Source organism: Puma concolor, chromosome D3, assembly GCF_028749965.1.
Source record: "Puma concolor isolate L17-30 chromosome D3, mPumCon1.1.hap2, whole genome shotgun sequence".
Taxonomy (NCBI): domain Eukaryota; kingdom Metazoa; phylum Chordata; class Mammalia; order Carnivora; family Felidae; genus Puma; species Puma concolor.
This window is the reverse complement of record NC_141678.1, coordinates 9,259,722-9,281,334: the sequence shown is the minus strand read 5'-3', so window position 1 is coordinate 9,281,334 and position 21,613 is coordinate 9,259,722. Positions and strand designations below refer to the sequence as shown.

The following is a 21,613-nucleotide window of genomic DNA, read 5'->3' as shown; positions in this document are numbered from 1 at the left end:
CCATCACTCTGCATGCCTCAGGCAGGGCTGGGCCTTTGTCTCCAGCTCCCATGTCACCTAGCATGGAATGGGGCCTGGATGGAGGGTCTGCAGAGGTGGCTTCCATGAGCTGTGGCAGGCCCTTGGGCAAGTCACTTCCCCTCTCTGGGTCTCAGTTTTCCTCTTGTGAAATGGGGGCAATGAAATACATCTACTGCAGAGGTGTTCCGAAATACATCTAAATCAGAATGCCAGTTTACTGAACTGGGTCTATGGTGGATCTTAACTCCTCAAAAATTTCTAAGAAAAAAGCCTGGAAGAGAGACTCCAAGAGTTAACAATGTAGCCTTGTGGCTTTAGAGAGAAATCTGTACTTTGTCACTCCCTGGTTGTGTGACCTTAGGCAAGAGACTTCATCTGCCCAGCCTCAGTTTCCCTATTTGTAAAATGGGGATGATAAAAGTAACTACCTTCTAGGGTTGTTTTGCAAAGTAAGTGATCTGGTAAAATACAGCTCATTAGGTATCTTAGCCAGGTGCTTGACACATATAAATGTGTCAGTAATTGGTTAACTTTACTAAAACTGGAAGAGCTGTGACTGTATTTTTTCCCTCAGCTGGTGGTGCAGGTTATACTGATTATGGTTGACTTACACGCTGACCTTGGCAATCAAGATGCTATGCCTATTATATGCACATGGAGACCCACACACATCCATGTTCACATTTTGGTAATTTATTTTTTTAACTGATTTGTTCATTTACTTACTGGTATCCTGCCTTGTTACAGAAATGGTTCAAGACAGTTTTGTTTTGGCAAAGGTTTTGGGTGTGTGGGGCTGTAGAGAAATACTTTTATGTTTCCGCACAGTTTGGGCTTTCCAAGCAAATCTGACTGAAATTTAGGATGTGGGCAAAATGACAAGCCTGGAAATCAGCTTGTGACTGATTAGCCAGGAAGAACTGCAGAGGGATTTACCTCTCTGAAGGTATGTGTCTACATGTCAATGGTGGATGACATCCCCTGGGTTGTAAAGCTGGGTTTAAAGTTGCTAGAAACCTACCAGTCTTATCTTCCCCTGGAGAGAAGCATTTGCATTCCACATGTGAAGAACCCAGGATCCTCACCCTTCTGTTCATACTGGCACTTGGGAGGTAGTTTTCTCCCTCTCTCAGAAAGTCCCTCTCCTATATAACGACCCAGAGTCACATGGGGGGGGGGGTTTCCTTGCCCACAGTACAAACTCTGGTGCATGCGGGGTGCTATCTGATTCTTTTCACCTCAGGGGTAAGAACTGGGGCAAACTGGCAGGGTTATTACTAGTAATATCAACCTGCTCTGCTCCAGAATCCTCTTGTTCACATTCTGGATAATATTAATACAGATTTAAAAAACCCTAATATGATGACATTTATTTTCTTCTCCATACTTTCTATAATGAAGTTTTACTTTTAAACTCAGAAAAGAAACATTAAAAAAATTGTTTCCTATCCAAACTACTCTAAGAGCTTTGTTCTCGAGCCTACTTGACGGGCAAAGATCCAAAAGTTTGATGACACACAATACTGGCGAGCTATAAGGAAACAGGCCCTCTTTTAACTTGCTACAGCGAGTGTAAATTGGTACAATTTCACGGTGTGGGGGGGCAGTTTGGCCACATCTGTCAAATAAAAACGCACAGATCCTCAGCCCAGTAATTCCACTTCTAAGAATTTACCCTATGTAAATTCACACGTGGCTCACGCACGTGTAAAAAGATATCCGTGCAAGGGCGTTCACTGTGGTACCGATGATGATGGTAAAGGATTGGAGATACCATAAATCTTCATCAACGGGGGACTGGTTAGACCACGGTGGGCAAACTGCAGCCTGATGCCTGTTTCGTAAATTAAATTCTTCTAGTACACAGCCACACTCACTTGCATACCGTCTGCGCTTTCACATACGGCGAAGCTGAACAGCTGTGTCAGAGACCCGCGTACCTAAACATACTTACTCTCTGACCCTTTACGGAAAGTCTGCCATCCCTGGGTTGGGAGACAGGGCGTCCACGTACTACAATGCTACAGGCAGTAAAACAGACGGACTACTTTTATACAGATATGGAATGAGTTCTAAGATATACACATGGAAAAAATAAGGCTCAGAAGGGTGGGTATAGTATATATTATAGTTCGTGTTTTAAAAAGGGGTAAAAGTAGATAGATTCAGGGGCTTGTGAATGGATCTCTAGAAGGGACCTTAGAAATAGGTAAGAGAGGCTGCCAGGGGGAGGGGAACCGGAGAGCCAAGTTGGGGAGGGAGAAGGGAGTTCAAACTTTTTGAGTTTTGAACTATGTAAATGTATTGCCTATTCAAAAACATCACCCTATGAATGCTACCCTTTTCTAAGTTTCCTCTACAGGCGGGAGCAGGGCTGCCCTTATGCCTGCACAGCCATCCTCTGGGCCTTTGCTCCTGCTGTGCCTTCTCCTGGAATGCCTTTCCTCCAGAGAACGGCCCCTGGGCTTCAGGACCCAGCTGCAAAGTGTGCTCCTCTGGGGAAATGACCACTTGCTCTGTCATCCTGCTGGCCCCTCTTGGCCATGTCCCCGGCTGCTGGCACTGCAGGGACCCGGGGGCAAGTAGAGATGTGTTGGGCCCTTGGGACTCCAGACAAGACCCCATGGCCACACCTCGCCTCCTTTCAGAGTCTTGCCAGCTTTGTCTACCAGACAGCAACACATCTGAGGCCAGGAGGCAGAGCGCAGGACCCTTTCTACGTAAGTGATAACGGGGACTCGTAGAGGTTAAAGGGCTTTTAAGGACCCGGGCTGGGACTAGAAGATGGGGCCCCAAGGAAGTTTGGGTCCACCCAGTGCTCAGCTGGTGTGGCTGGGATCAAGTGAGAAGGCTGCAGGAGGCCCCTGGTGGGGAGGGAGGGAAAGAAGCCGCTAGGGCTTGTCCCTTGTCACCACCCCAGGCTCTGTGGAACATGGTTCCTCATACAGTCTGGTTGGGACAGACCCACCGCCCAGCTTGGCCTGCGGGCTGGGCTCACCAGTCACTGCTCTGCTGCCTTCCTCCTGCTGTCTGGAGACACCTGGAAAATGTCACCTGCACAGCAGCCACCGGGGAAGGGCACCGGCTTTTCTCTGTAGGCAGCCTCCTGGCCTTTACCCAGGCCGTTCCCTGGCCTGGAATGCCATCCCTCTACATTTTCAATTTATTCGACAGGTGTCAGCAACATGGCCCTTCCTCCAGGACGTCTTCTTCCCTGACCCTTGTGTCTGGTCAGGTGCCCCTTCCCTGACTGTTGCTGCCTGAGTCACCCTATTTCTGAGTGTTCTGCCAGCATCCCCCCTCCTTCTTCTGGGAGCTCAGGGTCCCAAACATCTCCCAGCCCTAGCACTCAGCATGGCACACGGTTCGATACGCATTGATTGGGTTCAGTCCCTTTCCCCCTTCGCCCGAGACCCCCACCCTGGCACACGTCTTCTCACCTGATTAGCCTTCTCCAAGTTGGTCATGATCAGGCCGACTTCATCTGCCCTGAGACAGAAAGACAAGACCCTGAGAAGGGCTTCCGGCAGCCACCAGGCTGATAGCCCAGCCCCTGCCTGAACCTAAGGGTCTTGCAGTGGAAGGCTGAGGAGGCTGCCCCCCCTACCCTTCCTACTGGAGAGAAACCAGGCTGGGAGGAAAAGAGCTCAGGCTCTGGGGGAATGGGAACAGGGCCTCAGCACTGCGCCCCTTCCGGGCAGCCTGGCCTCCCGCCTCCCCCAGGGGTCCATTCTCTTAAGCTGTCCACAGAGCTACCAGGTGTTTGCCCCTGCTGTGCCTTCTACCCAGGATCCCCTTCCTTAAGAGAACAGGACCCTGAGCTTTAAAGCCCAGCTCTGGGGAGGCTCAGTCAGTTAAGCATCTGACTTCGGCTCAGGTCATGATCTCACAGTTCATGAGTTTGAGCCCTGCATCGGGCTCACCGCTGTCAGCACAAAGCTGACACTTCGGATCATCTGTGTCCTTCTTTCTCTGCCTTCTCCCTGCTCACACACGAGCTCTCTCTCTAAGATAAAACATTAAAAAAAAAAAAAAAGATGGGAGTGCAAGCTGGTGCAGCCACTCTGGAAAACAGTATGGAGGTTCCTCAAAAAACTAAAAATACAACTACCCTACGACCCAGCAATTGCACTACTAGGTGTTTATCCAAGGGAAACAGGTGTGCTGTTTTGAAGGGACACGTGCACCCCAATGTTTATAGCAGCACTATCGACAATAGCCAAAGTATGGAAAGAGCCCAGATGTCCATCGACGGATGAATGGGTAAAAAAGATGTGGTGTATATATACAATGGAGTATTACTCAGCAATCAAAAAGAATGGAATCTTGCCATTGGCAACTATGTGGATGGAACTGGAGGGTATTATGCTAAGTGAAATTAGTCAGTCAGAGAAAGACAAATATCATATGACTTCACTCATATGAGGACTTTGAGACAAAACAGATGAACATAAGGGAAGGGAAACAAAAATAATATAAAAACAGGGAGGGGGACAAAACAGAAGAGACTCTCAAATATAGAGAACAAACTGGGGGTTGGTGGAGGGGTTGTGGGAGGGGGATGGGCTAAATGGGGAAGGGGCATTAAGGAACCTAGTCTTGAAATCATTGTTGCACTATATGCTAACTAATTTGGATGTAAATTAAAAATAAAATAGAATTAAAGAAAAAAAAAGCACGTACTGGCTAATGCAGCAATATTTCCAAGGGTATAAAACACTGCAAAAAGTTTTATGCCACCAGGAAGCCACAGTAATCCAGTTTCAAGGATAGAGAAGAAAATGTCGTGCAGGAAGCGTATGACAAACCACTTCAAACTGGCGTGGAAACGAAGGGAGCAGGCATCCAGGATCTGCAAGGTCACTGCTGTGCTGGCACTGGCGGCCCGGCCCCTGCTTGATGCCTGCCCCCTTCCCACCACCGTGCCCTCCAGCCTTTTGTATTAAAATTGGTGGCAGTAGAAAAAAAAAAAAGAAAAGAAAATTTTAAAACCTAGCTCTAAAGTGTCCTCCTGGGAGGCCTCTCTCAACTTACCCCCAGGGTGGTCATTTGTTGATTTCCTGCCCTCCAACCCCCAGACTGCCAGCATCGAGGGGGCCAGGACAGGCCTCATCCACCTCGGCTGCCTCTCCGCTGAGTGTGGGGTGGGAGACACAAGAGGCCTGCGGGGAGTATCTGGTGACTCTAAGCCGCGCATGCTTTAGGCATGTTCGGGGCCTTCTTCCGTGCAAGCTGTCCCCCTGCCGCCAGCACTCAACCCGGCATTGCATTCTTCACGTGGTCATCTCCTTCTCGTTTTTGGGTTGCATTCTGAAGGTCATCTCCTTAGGGAAGTCCTCCGTGACTACCCTGGGTAATAGGACCCGCCCTCCCTGTTATTCTCTCTTGCTGCTCTCAGTTCTTCCCTTCTTAGTGTTCACCAGGTGCCCAGAACAGGGCCGAGCATACAGTAAGTGCTCAACAGTATCTGTGAAGGAGCGAATTTATCACTGTATATCATCAGTTACCATCTGTCTCTTCTCTTTAGCTGGGGTCAGGGCCACGTTCTGATGTTTCTTCCAGGGACCCAACACAGCACTGGGTAAACAGTAGGTGCTAAATAAGCGTTTGTGGAATAAGTGATGTCTTATGGCCACGTTGAGTCCAGAGTAATTTAAGTGAATGACACTCGGCTGAGGATTGGCCTGGGTTGCTGTGGTGAAGACAGTCCTAGGAGGTTGGGGTGATGGGGAGGCCCCTGCCCAGCAGACCCTGCTCCGCCATGACCCAGAATGTCATGTATACTCTGTGGTGCATGAATGGCACAGCAAATGACTGGTGAACAGCTGTGTGCTTATGGGGGTGGGGAACACAGGGTGCTTAAAGAAACAGGTGCTTCCGGCGGTGAGTCAGAGGGAGAAGACTCAGAAAGAGAAGGCAGAAGGCGTATTTGAGAGGGTCAGAGGGAGGAGGCATGTCTGGGAGGGTCAGAGGGAGGAGGCATACCTCAGCAGGGTGTTCACTTACTTGGATGCTGCCTCCTCATCGTATTTCCGCCGCAGTTCCAACAGCTCTGTCTGTGTGGCCTTTAACGCTGGGAAAAAGTAAAGAGCCAGGGTGAAGTGCCCCCTGCTTTCCCCAGGAACCCACTCCTGCTGCAGGGCCCAGAAAGTAGAATGAGGTTCAAGGTAGTGAAGGAAGACCTTTCTTTTGAAGGTCTTCAGAACCAGTGACAGGTAGAGCTTCCTGCCCTTGGAGGGGCTTCAAGCCGGTCGGAGGGCAGATGAGATCACCCTCTAGGAGTTTATGAAGCTCAGGGGACCCAGGCAAGTGGTAGGGGTCTGTCTATCCCATGGCCTTGGGTATGAGCTACCCAACATGCTTAGGTCACTCCAGGACCTGGGTGGGGCCATCCATCCATGAGCTCACCCATCCCGAGGTCTGGACCTGGTAGGTGAGGGGGACAGGGAGGAGCAATGAAGTCAACGGATATGTGTATATTATAATAAATGGGAGATTTCGCATAAAATTCCAGATTTCTGAATCTCCAAAAAATCTTGGTGACATTGGGCCATATGGCAGTGGCTGGCTGGTGCTCAGCAGTGGCCATCTCTTAGTCAAGGCCCAGGTCCTCTAGTTTGCTCCAGATCTCACCCTTTCCTACGGCTTTCCCTAATCTGGCTGCTTGTTTGTGTGTCTGGCCCCTACAGGCACTGCCTTTGCCACCCCTGATTTAATTCTACTTCTCAAGGCCTCTCTCCACGGCAATATGGCCTCTGGGGACGGGGCTCGGACCCCCACTGGGTCCACTTCCACTTCCTTCCCAAATTCCCCTCTTGCCTTCCTGATTCTAGAATACCTGAGCCTGTGTTCACAGTGTCACTGTCCCCTTCTCCTCCTCCTCCTGGTCTGACGGGGCTGGGGAGCTGCACGGGGCCAGGGAACACATGCCAGATACATACCTGAATGTAGGACTTTGATCTTTTCCTCTGCCTCCCCCAGTCTGGCTGCCAAAGTGATTTGTACTTCTTGAAGGCCCCTGCAGAGAGACTGGGCCTGCTCAGAATGGCTCTGCTCGTGCCTGTGTGGATGGGCCCTGCCTGGGTCCCCAAGGTGGCCCTTCTGTCTTCCTACCCCTCTCACCTGTTCTCTGTAATCTACACCCCTGCCTTTTTACAGGGTCCTTCAACATGACGTTCAGGCATTTGGCCACTTTCTGTTTTGCTGACTGTGTGGCAGCATTTGGGTGGACCTACATCAGGTAGTGGCTTTGCCTCTCTGGGCCTCAGTTTCCTCATCTGTACAGTAAGGTTTCTAGTGGGGTTTGCCTCTGTGAGTGTTGTGAGACACCTTCAGTATGATGCCTGGTACCCAGTGTTCCCTCAATATCATTAGTTACTATTCCTGTCCCCGGGGAGGCATTTTTTCCCTTCTCTGTGTCAGGAGTTGGGGATGGTCATCCAGCCCACTATAGCCTAGAGCTTAGGTGTGATACAAGTGTCTCAGCAGAGAAACAGGGGCCCTAGCTGGACTGGGGGAAGGTTTATACAAAGCTTGGGTCTTATGTTGTCTGAATCAGAGACTCTAGAGAAGGAACTTTACCTCTGATCCTACACCCTCACCCTCTCACTGAGGGTGAGGTGTGTGTTACACATTGGCAAAGTGAGTGTCTCACTCAAACCACTCCAGCCACATTCATCTCCTTGCTGGTCAAACACACCAGGCATGTTTCTACCTCAGGGCCTTTGCACTGGCTGTCCCCTCTGCGTAGAACATTCTTCCCCTATATATCTTCAAGTTTCACCCCCACCCTCTTAGGGCTTTCCTCACCTTCTCAGTGAGGCCTCCCCTTATACCCTATTTAAAACTTCAGCCTCAGTGTCATCCCCCCTTCTCTGCTTTCTTTTCCTTCACAACCCTTATCTTCATGTAGCAGACTTTATCTTGTTTAACTTGTGTCTTCCTCATGAGAAGGTAAACTCCAGGAGGGCAGGGAGGTTTGTCCATTTGTTCACTGCTGTGTCCCTAGATCAGTGCTTGACACACAGCAGGTGGTCCCATAAGTACATGGAATGAATGAATAAAGGAATAAGTGAATGAAAGGCTAAATGTAATGACCACCACGAAACTGGCCTTGAAAAGCCCCAAGAATCCAGAAATTATAATAATCCAGGTATTACTGCTCCCACATCAGCTGTAAGGGCAACCATCTACTGACATATTCCCAGTGAGCACTGAGCTAAGTGCATACATTCATTCTGACCGGAGACTAGGAGTTGATATGGCCTGCCCACCTGATCAGGCTTTGGCACCCAGTTGTCCAATCACACACGAATCTCAGGGTTGCTGTGAATGTATTCTGCAGATGGGGTTAACATCTGCAGTCAGCTGGCGTTAAGTAAAGGAGAATAATCTCAATACTGTGGGTGGGCCTCATCCAGCCAGTTGCAAGTCTTAAAAATAAAACTGAGGAAGAATTCTGCCGCCAGACTGCAGCACTGACTCCCGCCTGACAGTTTCCAGCCTGCTGGTTAGCTCTACCAATTCAGACTTGCCAGCCCCAACTGTGTGAACTAAGTCCTTGAAATACACGTCTTAATTAATTAAAATAAAAAATCCTTCCGGTTTTATTTCTCTGGGGAACCCTGCCTAATATACCACCATTGATCCCATTTCCCAGCTGGGGAAACTGAAGCTCAGACAGGTGATGTGACCTGCCCAGGGCTGGCCACTGAACCAGGCCTGGATCTCTATCTCCAACCTGAATCCAGATTCCCTGATGGTCCCACCTCCCAGCCAGGTGGGGCAGCAGGGCCCCGCCTGTTCCTCCCCACTCACTTTTGTTTCTCTGCCTCATTTCTCTGCAGCAAAGTTTCTGTCAGGAGGGCTTTGCCGGGAATGCCTGGGAGGCGGCTCCCCTCGGTCAGCGTGGGTCCGGCCGGAGACGTCCCCTCTCTCTGCTCTGGAGGGAGGAAAAGAGGGAAAACCGCCCATCGCTGGAAGCGACATGGCAGCCAGAGCCGCCTTCTGCAAACTGGACAGATCGGCAGTGCTGGGATAAGAGTTGCTTTCTCAAACTCGAGTGTTAGAGAGAGTGCGGCTGTGGAGACCTGCCATCACATGGTCGGCTGGGTTGTAGCCGTGGGGGGTGTGTGTGCACAAAAGTCAAGTCCCCATAGTGCCAGCCTCAGACAGCAGGCCCAGGTGCTTCCTTTGCCCTCTTGGACCTGTTCTAGCCTCCTTGGCCTTCTTACTTTTTTAAGAGTCATGGGCAAGTATACATAACATGAAATTCACCGTTTTAACCATTTTGAAGTATACAATTCAGTGACATTTAGTACATTCACAGTATTGTGCAACCCTTAGCACTAATTCCAGAACACTGTCATCACCCCGAAAGGAAACCTGTCCCCATTAAGCAGTCACACCTTTTCCCCCTCCCCCAGCCCTTGGCAACCACTAATCTGCTTTCTGTCCGTGGGGATTTGCATATCCTGGATATTTCATATCACTGGAATCACACATAATGTATGTCCTGTTGTGTCTGGCTTCTTTCACTTAGCAAACTGTTTTGAGGTTCATCTAGGTTTGTTTTTATGGTTAAATAATATTCCATCTTACGGATATGTCATAAATGTTTTCCCATTCATCTGCTGATAGACATTTGGGTTGTTTTCACCTTTGGTTGTTGTGAATAGCCCTGCTGTGAATATGTGCACATGCGTTTCTGTTTGAGCACCTGTTTTCAGTTCTTTGGAGTATATATTACCTAGGAGTGAAATGGCCGGGCCATGGGGTAACTCTAGGTTTAACTTCCCCTCTCCATAGGTGGTGGCACATACTCAGATGCTCAGTCATAGCTGACCTCACCTGCAGGTGCCCCTGGGCAGGACCCACATCAGTTCTACCTTTGCAAGCCCCTGGTGGCTCCTGTAGGGGATCAGTGTGTGCCTTTGGTACTGAATTTTTCATGGAGAGAAAGGCTGCTCAAGGGCCGGCCATCAAGCGTGGATGTCTCAAGAATTCCAAAATCTGGGCTCCTGCCCTTGGGCCTGAGTCAGTTAAGTTCAGTCCTGGTTGTTAAACTCCTACTGTGAGCCTGGCACAGCAGGGTGAGTGCAGGGCTGGGCAGTGTGCAGAGTGAGGGCCTGACAGAGCAGTCAGGGCCTGGCTCGTTCTTACACACGCACACATACACTGGGAATATTCCAGGGGCTGAGGCCACAGAAGTGAACAAACAAACAAGGTCTGACCCTTACGATGCAGAGTAACAAGTGCTCTCAAGGAGAGACATAGCCTAGGGCCAAGGGCAAGAGCCCTTGGTTTGAATCCCTGCTTGGCCACCTGTTGCTTCTGAGATTCAGTTACCCCTTTGTAAAATGGGGCCAGTGGTACCTCAGAAGGTTGATATAAGATGACAGTGGGACACTGTGTGAAAGGCACCTGGCACAGAGCAAATGTTCTGAAGAGGCAGTTCCCACAACTACTATTATTTGATAGAAGGAAGTTCAAACCCTAGAGGCACCTAGAGGGACAAGCTGGCTTGTCAGGGAGGCTGGAAGGGCATTCTGGGTACGGGAAGAGAGTTGGCAAAAGTGCTGTATTTTAGTCACCATAAATCTTCCCCAGAAGACTCTGCCCAGGACTAGGCATACAGCAGGTGTCCACTAGGCACTGGGGGGGATGGGAGGGGGCTGTGAAATTGGGAGTGTGCCACAGCAGTCAAACTTTGATTTGGCATGCCTCAGGCCATTATCTTCTCCACAACTCTAGGAGGTAGACCAGGGTTCTGCAAAGACAGCCCTTGGACCAAATCTGGCCCACTGCCTGTTCTGTTTATGAAGTTTTACTGGAATATAGCCACACCCACTCATTTACATATGTTTTATGGCTTTTTTTTTTAACAGTGTTTAGTAGCTGTAACAGAAAGCCTACAAAGCCTGAAATATTTACTCTCTGGCCCTTTACAAAAAAAAAAAAAAAAAAAAAAAAAGAGAGAAGGTAATCTTGCTGAACTTTGAGGTGAATCCTCCTCATTTATTCCTTAGACAAGTATCCCTAAACCTGACTCTTCTCTGCTTAATTTTCCTCCTAATCTTTCTCACCATGTGAAATACTATATATTTAACATTTATTGGTTGACAGTCAGTCTCTCCTCTATAAGGTCAGTGCCACGAGGGCAAGGATTTTTGTCTGTTTTGCTCCTGGCTATGTCCCCAGTGCCTATGACAGTGCTGGGCTTGAAGCTCAATGAACACCTTTAGATGGCTACCAAGAGCTTTCAAGTGCACATGTGCTTCTCCCCATGGAGACCTTCTACCTCGCCTGCCAGAGGTAACCACCATGATGAATTCTGTTCATCATTTTCTTGATTTTAAGCATTTTTATCACAATATATGTATACCTAAACTATATTTTTAGCTTTTCTAGTCTTTTGACTTGTCTTATCTGGTGCTGAGACAGTGCTGTATTCATATCCTGTTTCCCTCTACTCCTGGGCACAGAGTAGATTTTCCAGGCTCCTTTGCAACTGGGTGTGGCCATATGAATGAGTTTTGGCCAATGACAAGTGGCTGTGGAAGTGAATCGGGCCGCTTCTGAGCCTGGACCCATAAACCTCAGTATGACCCTCCACATTTTTTCTTTGCCTGTTGGCAAGTTGTCAACAGTCACTGTGACTCTGGATGTCATGTGTTGAAGATGGTGGGACCACCACAGCTGGGTTGCCCGAGTGACTCCATGGAGCATCCTCTCCAACTTCCCACCCTTCAAATATATTAAGCTTCTGGGATTTCGCGTTGGTTTGTTTCTGCAGCGACGTACCCATAACCCATCCTACATCTAAAACGATAAAGTTGAGTTCCTTGCCCCCCGACACCTCCAAAGGCGGCCAAGATTGGCTGTTGAAGATCCACAGCCTGTTTTTTCATTATGGACATCCCGTGAAAGGCCTTATCAGTACCTTTAGGGCCAAGGAGCTCGGGGTGCCTCTTCCACGAAGTGTGGAGGTCTCGCCGCGGCTGCCCGCTGGGGTCGAAGCTGGGGGGCTGCAGTCTGTCGTCTAGGCCGCGCGCTGCCTCAAACACAGGCACAGGGTCTGCACACACAGAGAGAGGAGCACGGGAGTGGTGGGGGCCCTGAGGGCTGAGGGCTGCCCAGGCTAAGCCCGCAGGGCCTGGGGGGTCCCTCTCAGGATGCTGGCGTGGAGGGGACCATGCACAAGAGCCTTCTGGAGTTGCTCTGATGGCTTAGGAGACCAATGTAGAATTTCTGCTTTATGAGGGAGCCGTCTACTTCAACGTTTATTTATTTTTGGGACAGAGAGAGACAGAGCATGAACGGGGGAGGGGCAGAGAGAGAGGGAGACACAGAATCGGAAACAGGCTCCAGGCTCTGAGCCATCAGCCCAGAGCCCGACGCGGGGCTCGAACTCACGGACCGCGAGATCGTGACCTGGCTGAAGCCGGACACTTAACCGACTGCGCCACCCAGGCGCCCCTGGAGCCGTCTACTTCAGGTACCCTTTCAGTGGAACGTGTGCCATCCCCAGGGGCATGCGTGTCCTGCCCACCTGGAATACTACTAACGATGATAACCGTCACAGCAAGTGCATTTTCTGGATTCCATGGTGCCATCTGTGGCGGCCATGCGACTGTCTTGCATACCTCCAACCACAGGAGGTCATTAAACGAGGACCTCGCTCTGAAATCCATCGTGAGGCCAGTCTTCTAAGACAAGGCCTGCAGGCAGCCAGGATGGGGCCGACTCCTGAGGGCCACGGGACTGCTCTGAGCACCAAGGACTCCCCCAGGGCCTGCTCAGCACTGCACAGACTGCTCAGGCTGTCCTGTGTGGATGCTGCCACCCAGTTCCCTGCCTCTCCTTCCTCTGACACTTCTCCCACCTCCCTCCCCATTTTTCTTCCCCTGTGTTTCCTCAATACCATCCACCTACCTACCTATCTAATCCTTGGCGGTACCTCTCAGTGCACCTGGACCAACACACCACCATTTGTTGCATGTGAGGTTGACTGAACAATGGCTTTTCTGGGGGTGAAATACATCCCTGGATGTAAGATACCCCCCAATTTCTCAATAGCTAAAAGATGAGGAATGTGTAGGTCCTTCTGCCTGGAATTGTTTCCCTCCCCACCCTGTCATCTAGGAAGCACTTCCTCTTCCTTCAGATCTAGACGCCAGCACTTCTTCCACGTGACTTTCCCCACTCCCCACCCTCGGCAGGTACTACAAACACCTGGGTAATGCCAGAGGTTGGTGTGGCATCTTCTAGGCTACAAAGCTGTTCACGGGCATGGTTTCCCGTGATGCTCCCAGCATCCCCCGGAGGCTGGCTTGGATCCAACTCATTTTCACAGATGAGGAAACCAGCTCAGAGAAGCCAGGTGACTTGAAGGGCAGAGGTGAGTTTCAAGTCTGGGTCTCTTTCTCAGATGCCGCAAAGGCTTCCTGTCCCAGAGATGTGGACATTTCCAACCCAGCAGCCCAGGTGGGTATTCATGGGGGCCCAGGAAAGCCAGAGCCTCTTTGCCCCAGACAAAGGGGCCTGGGTCTGGTCCACAGTCCTTTCAAATGCCCTCTCTCTTGCTGTTCACTCTCCTGGAGTCTCCTGCCACCACCCGCTCAGCCACTGTTCTCTGCTGGGGTGCAGCGGGATTAAGAGCATGGATCCTGGGTCCTGGTCTAATCCCGTACTTGCTTTTTAGGATTGCTGGGTGACTCCGGCAAGCAACCCTACCTCTCTGTGCCTCACCATAAAAGTTCCGACCTCATGGGGTGCCTGGGTGGCTCAGTCGGTTAAGCATCCGACTTCAACTTAGGTCACGATCTTTCGGTCCGTGAGTTCGAGCCCCGAGTCGGGCTCTGGGCTGACGGCTCAGAGCCTGGAGCCTGCTTCCGATTCTGTGTTTCCCTCTCTCTCTGCCCCTCCCCAGTTCATGCTCTGTCTCTGTCTGTCTCAAAAATAAATGAATGTTAAAAAAAAATTAAAAAAAAAAAAAGTTCTGACCTCATAAGGCTGGGATGAGGATCCATGCACATAAAGTGCTCAACACAGCGACTGGCATTTGGTCATCTTGGAACAAACAGAAGCCCTGGCTATTCCTGTCTTTCTGAGCTCCAGTCACACTGGCTTTCTCTTAGTCCCTCAAATGTACCTCCCTACTGTGGAGTCTTTGTACAAGAAAGAGCCTCTGCCAGGAACACCCTGTCCTCCCTTTTAACCTCTTTCAGCTAGTTAATGCTTAATCACCTTTCATATTGCAACTCAAATGCCACTTCTTCCAGGAAGCCTGCCTTGACCAGTCATTCCTCCAATAGGAGCTCTCTCAGCTGCCTGCGCCTTTCCTTCACAGCTCTCATTTTAGTTACACTTCTCATTGATTAGCAAGTCCACCTAATTATCACCCACTGGACTGCAAACTCCACAAGGGAGGACTGGGACTGCATCTGATTTTGCTCCCCTCTGGACCCCTCGTGGGTGAACGAAGTCTGCCACGCAACCTGACCCAATAAACATCTGCTGATGGAAGAAACGGGGCAGTGCCTATACATAGGAGCCTTCAGGTCTGGCTGGAACAAGGTCGCCTCTGCGTTTTATCCCTCTCCCTCACCCCCTCCCACCCCTGTTTGCTTAGGTGGCGGGAGGCTCTGACAATGGGCGTTTGTGCCGAGGTAAGCAGGTGCGCGGGCCGTCTTTCCTCTGTCAGCACTCCCCCCACGCCCCGTCATTAGGCAGGGCCTGCTCAGCGGGGTATGCCATTATGTCTCCCCGGGCTGATGTAATTATACATTGACATAATTAACCCAGCAAGCGCATTAGGCAGGCCAGCTAAAAATTCATCTATAATTATTTGTTGTGTGCATGCTAATGAGTCCATCTGCACTGCCTTTGTACAACACGGACAAATTAATTTACAAGTCTGGATTTTTTAATAAGTTCAAGAAAATGCTTCCTATTGTGTCCTGGTTTTTCAGAAAGGAAGAGAAAGGCGACAAGCACTTGCCGAGGTCAGGGAAGTTAGATAAACACGGGAGGGTGCAGCTCCGAGCGGGCCATGGAGGGCTCACTCTGGTTCCAAGAAGATGGAAAAGATCCAGCTCGTGGCTTGGGGGCCTGCTGGCCACGAGCCTGCCCAAGCCAAACAATTACACTTGGGTGATAAAGGGTATCATCCGCCCCATTTCCAGGGATCAGGTATTGACACTTCATTCTGCTTGGGGGCCCTGTGGGTCACTCCTTGCTGCTTTGCGCACTCCATCCAGGGGAAGCTGACCTCAGGTGGGCCCCTGGAGGAGAGGCTAGAGGACCAGGGTTGGCTGGATCCCCATTTAACACATGTTCAGCAGATTTTAAGGCTCTGGCTTTTTGCCTTTGCTTGCTGGTACAAGGTAGGACATAGTGGTTAAGCTCACAGAATCTGAAGCCCAGCTCTGGGTCCAAATCCCAAGGAGCCTTGACCCCTGTTTCCCCACTAATAAAGTGGAAAAATACAACAGTTCCTAATTCCTTGGAATTACTTTTGGGAAGATTCTGGCTCCAAATTGGCCAGTAACTTTGGACAGTTAGTCAACCTCTCAGAGCCTCCATTTTCTATTTTCTCATCTGTAAAATGGGGCCACGTGTGTAGGGTGTGGTTGTGATGTTTGGAAGAGAGAACGTAGATAGATTTTCAGTGCTAGGTGCATAGCTGGGCTTGGTAAATGTGACAAGGCTGCTGCTATTACCTGAGAGGAGGCAGCACGCCTGGTCTTGTGACCTGGAGGTCAGCTGTCTGCATGGTAAATGCTCTGTGGAGTCTCGGTACTGGCAGGGCCTCATATGTTCTTATCAGCCCCTGGGAGATGCAGAATCCCATAATCCTCCTTTAAACTGTCCTCTGGGACCCAAAAATTCCATCATGGAAAGTCATACTGGGGAGGGACTGAAAGGGTCCAACGCTCCCCACCCCAGGGCACAGAGGGGCTAAAGTGGGGGTCCTGTGACTTCCCTGAAGTTGGCCAGCGAGTTGGTGGCAGGACTGGGACAGGCCGTTGGGCCTCCTCTTCCCACACTTCCTTTCTGGTTCCCAGTTTGAGGGGAGAAAGTGGCAGGGGGTATTAGGCTGTGACCGAATCTAACAACCAAAGCACTCTGCATGCATTAGAATTCCTTCAAACTTCACCACAGCACTGTGTTCCCATTTTAGACAGGGAAGCTGAGGCACAGGGGGCAGGGTGAAGTCATTTCCCCAAGGTGAGGCCCAGTAAGGTAGATGCTGCTATTCCCCATTTTTCAGACAAGAAAATAAAGGCCCAGAGAAGAGATGCCATGTGCCAAAGGTCACCTAGCTCAGAAGTGGCAGAGGTGGGATTTGAGCTCAGGGTACCAGGCCATTCTTTGTAGTAAGTAGGCCAAACTGCCTTGAGGCAGGGCATAGGAAGTTTCTACTTCTAGCCAGGAGCATGAGGCTGAGGGCTCTATTCGTCTCTTTCTTTTCTTTCTCTCTTCCTTTCTTTCTAGAGAGAAAGAGTGTGCATACGAATGGGGGAGAGGGGCAGAGGGAGAGAGAGAGAGAGAGAGAGACAGAAAGAATCATAAGTAGGCTCCACGCTCATTGCACAGCCTGATGCAGGGCTGGATCCCATGATCCTGGGATCATGACCTGAGCTGAAATCAAGAGTTGGACACTCAGCTGACTGAGCCATCCAGGCGCCCATGAGGGCTCTGTTCTTGGCTTTGCTGTTGGCTTGCTGTGTGACCTTAACTAAAGCACCAGAGGTCTCTGGGTTCTTCGCCGCTCAAATTCCTATTACATGTGTTTCAACACCGTATATCAATCAGACAGGGATGGAGTCCTGCCGAAGTGAGTGCTTTTGGCCCTGGGCTTATCCCTTAGAGCTAGGATCTACAGGCAGAAAGATAATTTCAAACATCTTCACAGGTTAACTTGACATAAGAGGTATGAATGTTGTGAATTCCCAAAGCAGCCTCAGACAAAGGGAGAGGGGGCCAGGCTGGGAGGCTGAGGATCAGCCTGCTGTGACATCTACAGAGAAAGCCACTTAGGCACTGTGTGTCTCAGTTTCCCTGTCAGTAAAATGGGGATAACAGGATCTACAGTAGAGGCTGTGCAGGGGTTCCGGGAGCACGCCGAGCCCCATGACAATGCCTGGCCCCCAGCAGGCTGAGTGAGTGCTGCCTTTATGCTTATAATTATGACTTGTGGCAGCCGTGGAAACCTCCTGCAAGAAGCTGGTGACATACCACGTGCTGCACTTGCCATCTGCTGTGGCATCAGCTCAGAGGCCATGCTTGCCTGGGGCTGCTCCCCTCAACTGGGCCCGACAGGGGTTGCAGAGCTAGGCCACTCCTGCTGATGCTGGAACAGGCAACTCTTGTATCGTGGACTGAACGGTGTCTCCCCAAATCCATGTGTTGAAGCCCTAACCCCTGATGTGGCTGTACCTGGAGACAGGGCCTTTAAGGAGGTAATTAGGGTTGAGTGAGGACATAAAGTTGGAGCTCTAATCCCACAGGGCGGTGTCCTTATGTGGAGAGGAAGACACCAGAGCTCTCTTTCTCTCTGCATGTGCACAGACCAAAAGCCATGTGAAGACAGCAAAGGCAGCCATCTGCAACCAGGAGGAGAGCTCTCACCAGAAGCCAGCTCTGTTGGCACCTTGATCTTGGACTTCCGGCCACCAGAACTGTGAGAAATACATTTCTTTTGTCTAGGCCACCTGGTCTGTGGTATCATTACAGCAGCCTGAGCAGACTAGTACATCTTGCTTTGGGGCTGCCTGTCAGCCTAGCTGGGACTTTCTTTGAGGTTCCTCCCACCAAGCCTCCTTCCTCCCCTCCCCTCCAGGTTCGGATCAGCACTGCCATCTAAAGGCTCTCCCTGCCTCCTCCTCTTCCTCTTCTCCATCCTACATAGGCATCTCCCCCATCACCTCTTGCATATCTAATGCCATCTTAGCATCGGTCTGCTTCCATGGGACCCAAACCAATATGTGACTACTCTTTCTCCTCTTGGACCCTTGGTTTTCCCATCTGTCAAATGGGGACAGCCACAGTGCCTCCCCTGTGGAGCTGCTGCTAGAATCTGCAGGGCCTGTGGATGTGAATTGAAGCCCACAGTATGGTGCTGGCATTGTCCAGTGATGAGTCTGGAGTGGGCAGAGCTCACGGGGTGGGGGTGGGGTACATACAAGTCCATGTACAGGCTTCACTCGGCACGAGCTTGTTGAGCATCTGTGGGGGGCACGGTGATGCCTTGTCTGTGTATAACTGATATCCCAGTCACAAGGATATGGATGGGGATTTATCCTAAGGACAGTGGAAAGTGACATGTTCCATTTGCCTTTTCCAAAGGCTCATCCAAGCTGCTGTGTGAAAAATCAGCTGTAGAGGGAGCCAGAGGGGAGGCAACTGTGAAGGTCCAAGCAGCTGAGATCAGGGAGGTGGCGGAAGTGGGGAGAGTGTTCAGATTCCAGAGGCAGACGGGAGGAACTGATAGTTCTTCCTATCAGGGTACTAGGTTGAATAGTGTCCCCCCCAAATTCATGTCCATCCAGAACTTTGGAACTTGACCTTATTTAAAGACTTTATGTTTTAAGTAATCTCTACACCCAAAATGGGGATCAAACTTTCAACTCCGAGATCAAGAGTCGTGTGCTCTACTGACTGAGCCAGCCAGGTGCCCCTTGAACTTGACCTTATTTAGAATAGGGTCTTTGCAGAAGAACTCAAGTTAAGATGAGGTCCACTGGGTTAGGGTTGTCTAATCCAATAACTGGTGTCCTCCGAAGAAAAGACGACACAGAGAGAGACACACAGAGAAGACGGAGGCAGGGACTGAAGTGATGCATCTACCAGCCCAGGATGGCCTGCTACCGCCAGAAGTAGGAGAGACAAGTGGAACAGATTCTCCCTCAGAGTCTCCAGAAGGAACTGACCCTGCCAACAATTTTGGACTTCTGGCCTCCAGAACTGAGAGTGTACATTTCCGTGGCTTTACTACATAGTCTGTGGTGATTTGGTATGGCAGCCCCAGAAAACTAATACATCATGCTCTGGAGGACAGAAATCCCAAGTCTGTTGACAGAACTGTGCTCTCTCCATCTGTTCCATGCCTTTCTCCCAGCTTCTGGTGTTGCTGGTAATCCTTGGCTTGTAGTTCCTTGGCTTTGGCTCTGTCATCATGTGGCCTTCTCCTCTGTGTCTCTTTCTCTCCTCTTCTAAGGACACCAGCACACTGGATTAGGGTCCACCTAACGACCCCTTCTTAACTTGATTATATCTGCAAAGTCCCTGTTTCTTTTTTTTTTTTTTAATTTTTTTTTCAACGTTTTTTTATTTATTTTTGGGACAGAGAGAGACAGAGCATGAACGGGGGAGGGGCAGAGAGAGAGGGAGACACAGAATCGGAAAAAGGCTCCAGGCTCCGAGCCATCAGCCCAGAGCCTGACACGGGGCTCGAACTCACGGACCGCGAGATCGTGACCTGGCTGAAGTCGGACGCTTAACCGACTGCGCCACCCAGGCGCCCCCAAAGTCCCTGTTTCTAAATAAGGTCACATTCATGGGTACCAGAGGTTAAGACCTCCACATGTCTTTTTGGGGCACACAATTCAACCCATAATACATGGTAACTGACTGGATACCAACTGTGAGAGAGGCAGGACTGAGGGGCTGCCCAGACTCCAAGTCCCAAAGGAAGGAAGGAAGTCCTCACTCAAGTCTAAATGTAGTACTTCCCTCCTGCTGTACCCATTTCACCTGGCACCCAGGGAACAAGCCCATTGTGTAAGAGGAAGCAGCAGCTCCTGGGCTCTCACTCTCCTGCGGGTTTATCCACCCCAACTGTGGAGGCATTGGGCTATGGCTTCAGGAGGATCTGTGTCTGAAAAGCACACAGCAATGACGGTGTCATACTTCCCTGGGCATCTTCTACCCTTTATTTCCTCCCTGCTGGTGCATAGTGGGAATTCTTAGATTTTACGGTGTGTGGGAAACCCATTTCTTCCCACCTCCCCGATCTGGGAGAAATCACAGAGCCCTGAGCTGTACTGCTGGGGGTTGAGTTAGGGAGGAAAAAAATTACTAGCATCCAGACGACTGGAAGATTGCCAAATTACACGTAGGTAAAAGGCTTGGCTGTGGTGGCTGGCAAATCCAAGGGTTTCCCGCTTACTTTATCCAACAGCATGGTTCGATCCATCAGCTAAATGTCACTGGCTGCTCTTACAAACACAAATTGAAAGAGAGAGAAGTGACAACAGATCTTTAAAATGTTTGGAAGAGGCTCCTCAGAGAACCTGACAGTCGCGGGGAACTGGGGGCATCTTGCTTTCATTCCTCAGTCTTCTCTTTCCCCTTGGGGCCCTGCTATGGCTTTTCACATAGTAGGTGCTCAGTAAATGCAGGTTGTTTTCAGCTTCTAAGTTTGTGGTTATTTATTATAGCAACAACAGGAAACGAATAGTTTCTAATGCAGCCATATATTCATAACTACATTTTTTGGAAAGATTATTTGAGAGACACAGAGCACGTGAGCAGGGGAGGGGCAGAGAGAGAGAGAGAGAGAGAGAGAGAATCCCAAGCAGGCTCCACACTGCCAGAGCAGAAACATGAGGTCATGACCGGAACTGAAGTCAGGAGCTGGATGCTTAACCGACTGAGCCGCCCAGGCGCCCCTCACCAGTACATTTTTACTGAGCACCTACTATGTGCCAGACACTATTACTTCACTTGCCAATTGTTTTCCGAGCATATGCTGTCTGCCAGAGAAGTTTCCGAGCCCTGGAGATAGAGCAGTGAATAAGAGGGAATTTCTGCCTTCCTGGGGTTGACGTTCTAGAGAGGAGAGATGGACAAAGGACAAATAAACCAATGGCAGTAAGTGGGTAGAGAAGAAAAATAAGGCAGGGTCAGGGCAGAGAGTGGCCTGACATGTGTGGTGGGGGAATGGTGCTAACTGAGGCAGGCTGGTCAGGGAAGGCTTCTTGAAGGAGTGGACATTTGAACAGAACCTCGAAGGAAATGAGGAAGCACTGTGAGATACAGGCCCCATTAGTCTGAGAAAGGGTAGTAGACCCTTATGACCAGCTGCCCCCTGCCCCAGTTACTTTCCTAGAAACACAACTTAGCTCGACCTTCACAACAACTGACCAATTTTACAGATGAGAATGTGGGGCTGAGAGAGGCTGGCAATGTCTGGGGACTTTTGGTGCCAGCTTCACCCCCCTTCCCTGTAGGCTGGTCTGCGTGTTGCTGCCGAGGGTGGTAGGTGGGTTCAGAGCAGGCTCTGGCTCTCCAAACACTAGTTTCTGGTCTTTGTTCCCCAAATTCCAGCTACCATCAATCCTGGAATGGGTGGGGCACCCATATCTGGGAAGCTAGGACATGGGGTAGACAAGACGCCCTGCCAGTATCTTTAGTCAGAAGCTCCAGGGAACTGATACTTCCTCACCCCTCCACTCATGTATGCCAGGCGCTTTGCATATATTTACATCTCATTTAATCTTCAAAACAATCACCTGAGGGATGCTTATATCCCCATCTTCCAGATGAAAAAACTGAGGCCTAGTAAGGTCACCAAGCTAGAAAAAGG

General features: G+C 50.2%; 1 protein-coding gene across 7 annotated transcripts in view; it reads right to left on the bottom strand.

Annotated features, from left to right (window-relative positions):
- CUX2 (cut like homeobox 2) overlaps window positions 1-21,613 on the bottom strand; it is a 283,380-nt gene that overhangs the window by 29,942 nt on the left and 231,825 nt on the right. For all 7 annotated transcript variants that reach the window (XM_086681681.1, XM_086681683.1, XM_086681677.1 and 4 more), the window contains 5 exons: window positions 11,963-12,097; window positions 8,839-8,962; window positions 6,963-7,039; window positions 6,028-6,094; window positions 3,462-3,510 (listed from right to left, as the gene is read on the bottom strand). In XM_086681681.1, the coding sequence (XP_086537807.1) occupies window positions 3,462-3,510; window positions 6,028-6,094; window positions 6,963-7,039; window positions 8,839-8,962; window positions 11,963-12,097 (452 nt within the window). The remainder of the gene's footprint in view (window positions 1-3,461; window positions 3,511-6,027; window positions 6,095-6,962; window positions 7,040-8,838; window positions 8,963-11,962; window positions 12,098-21,613) is intronic.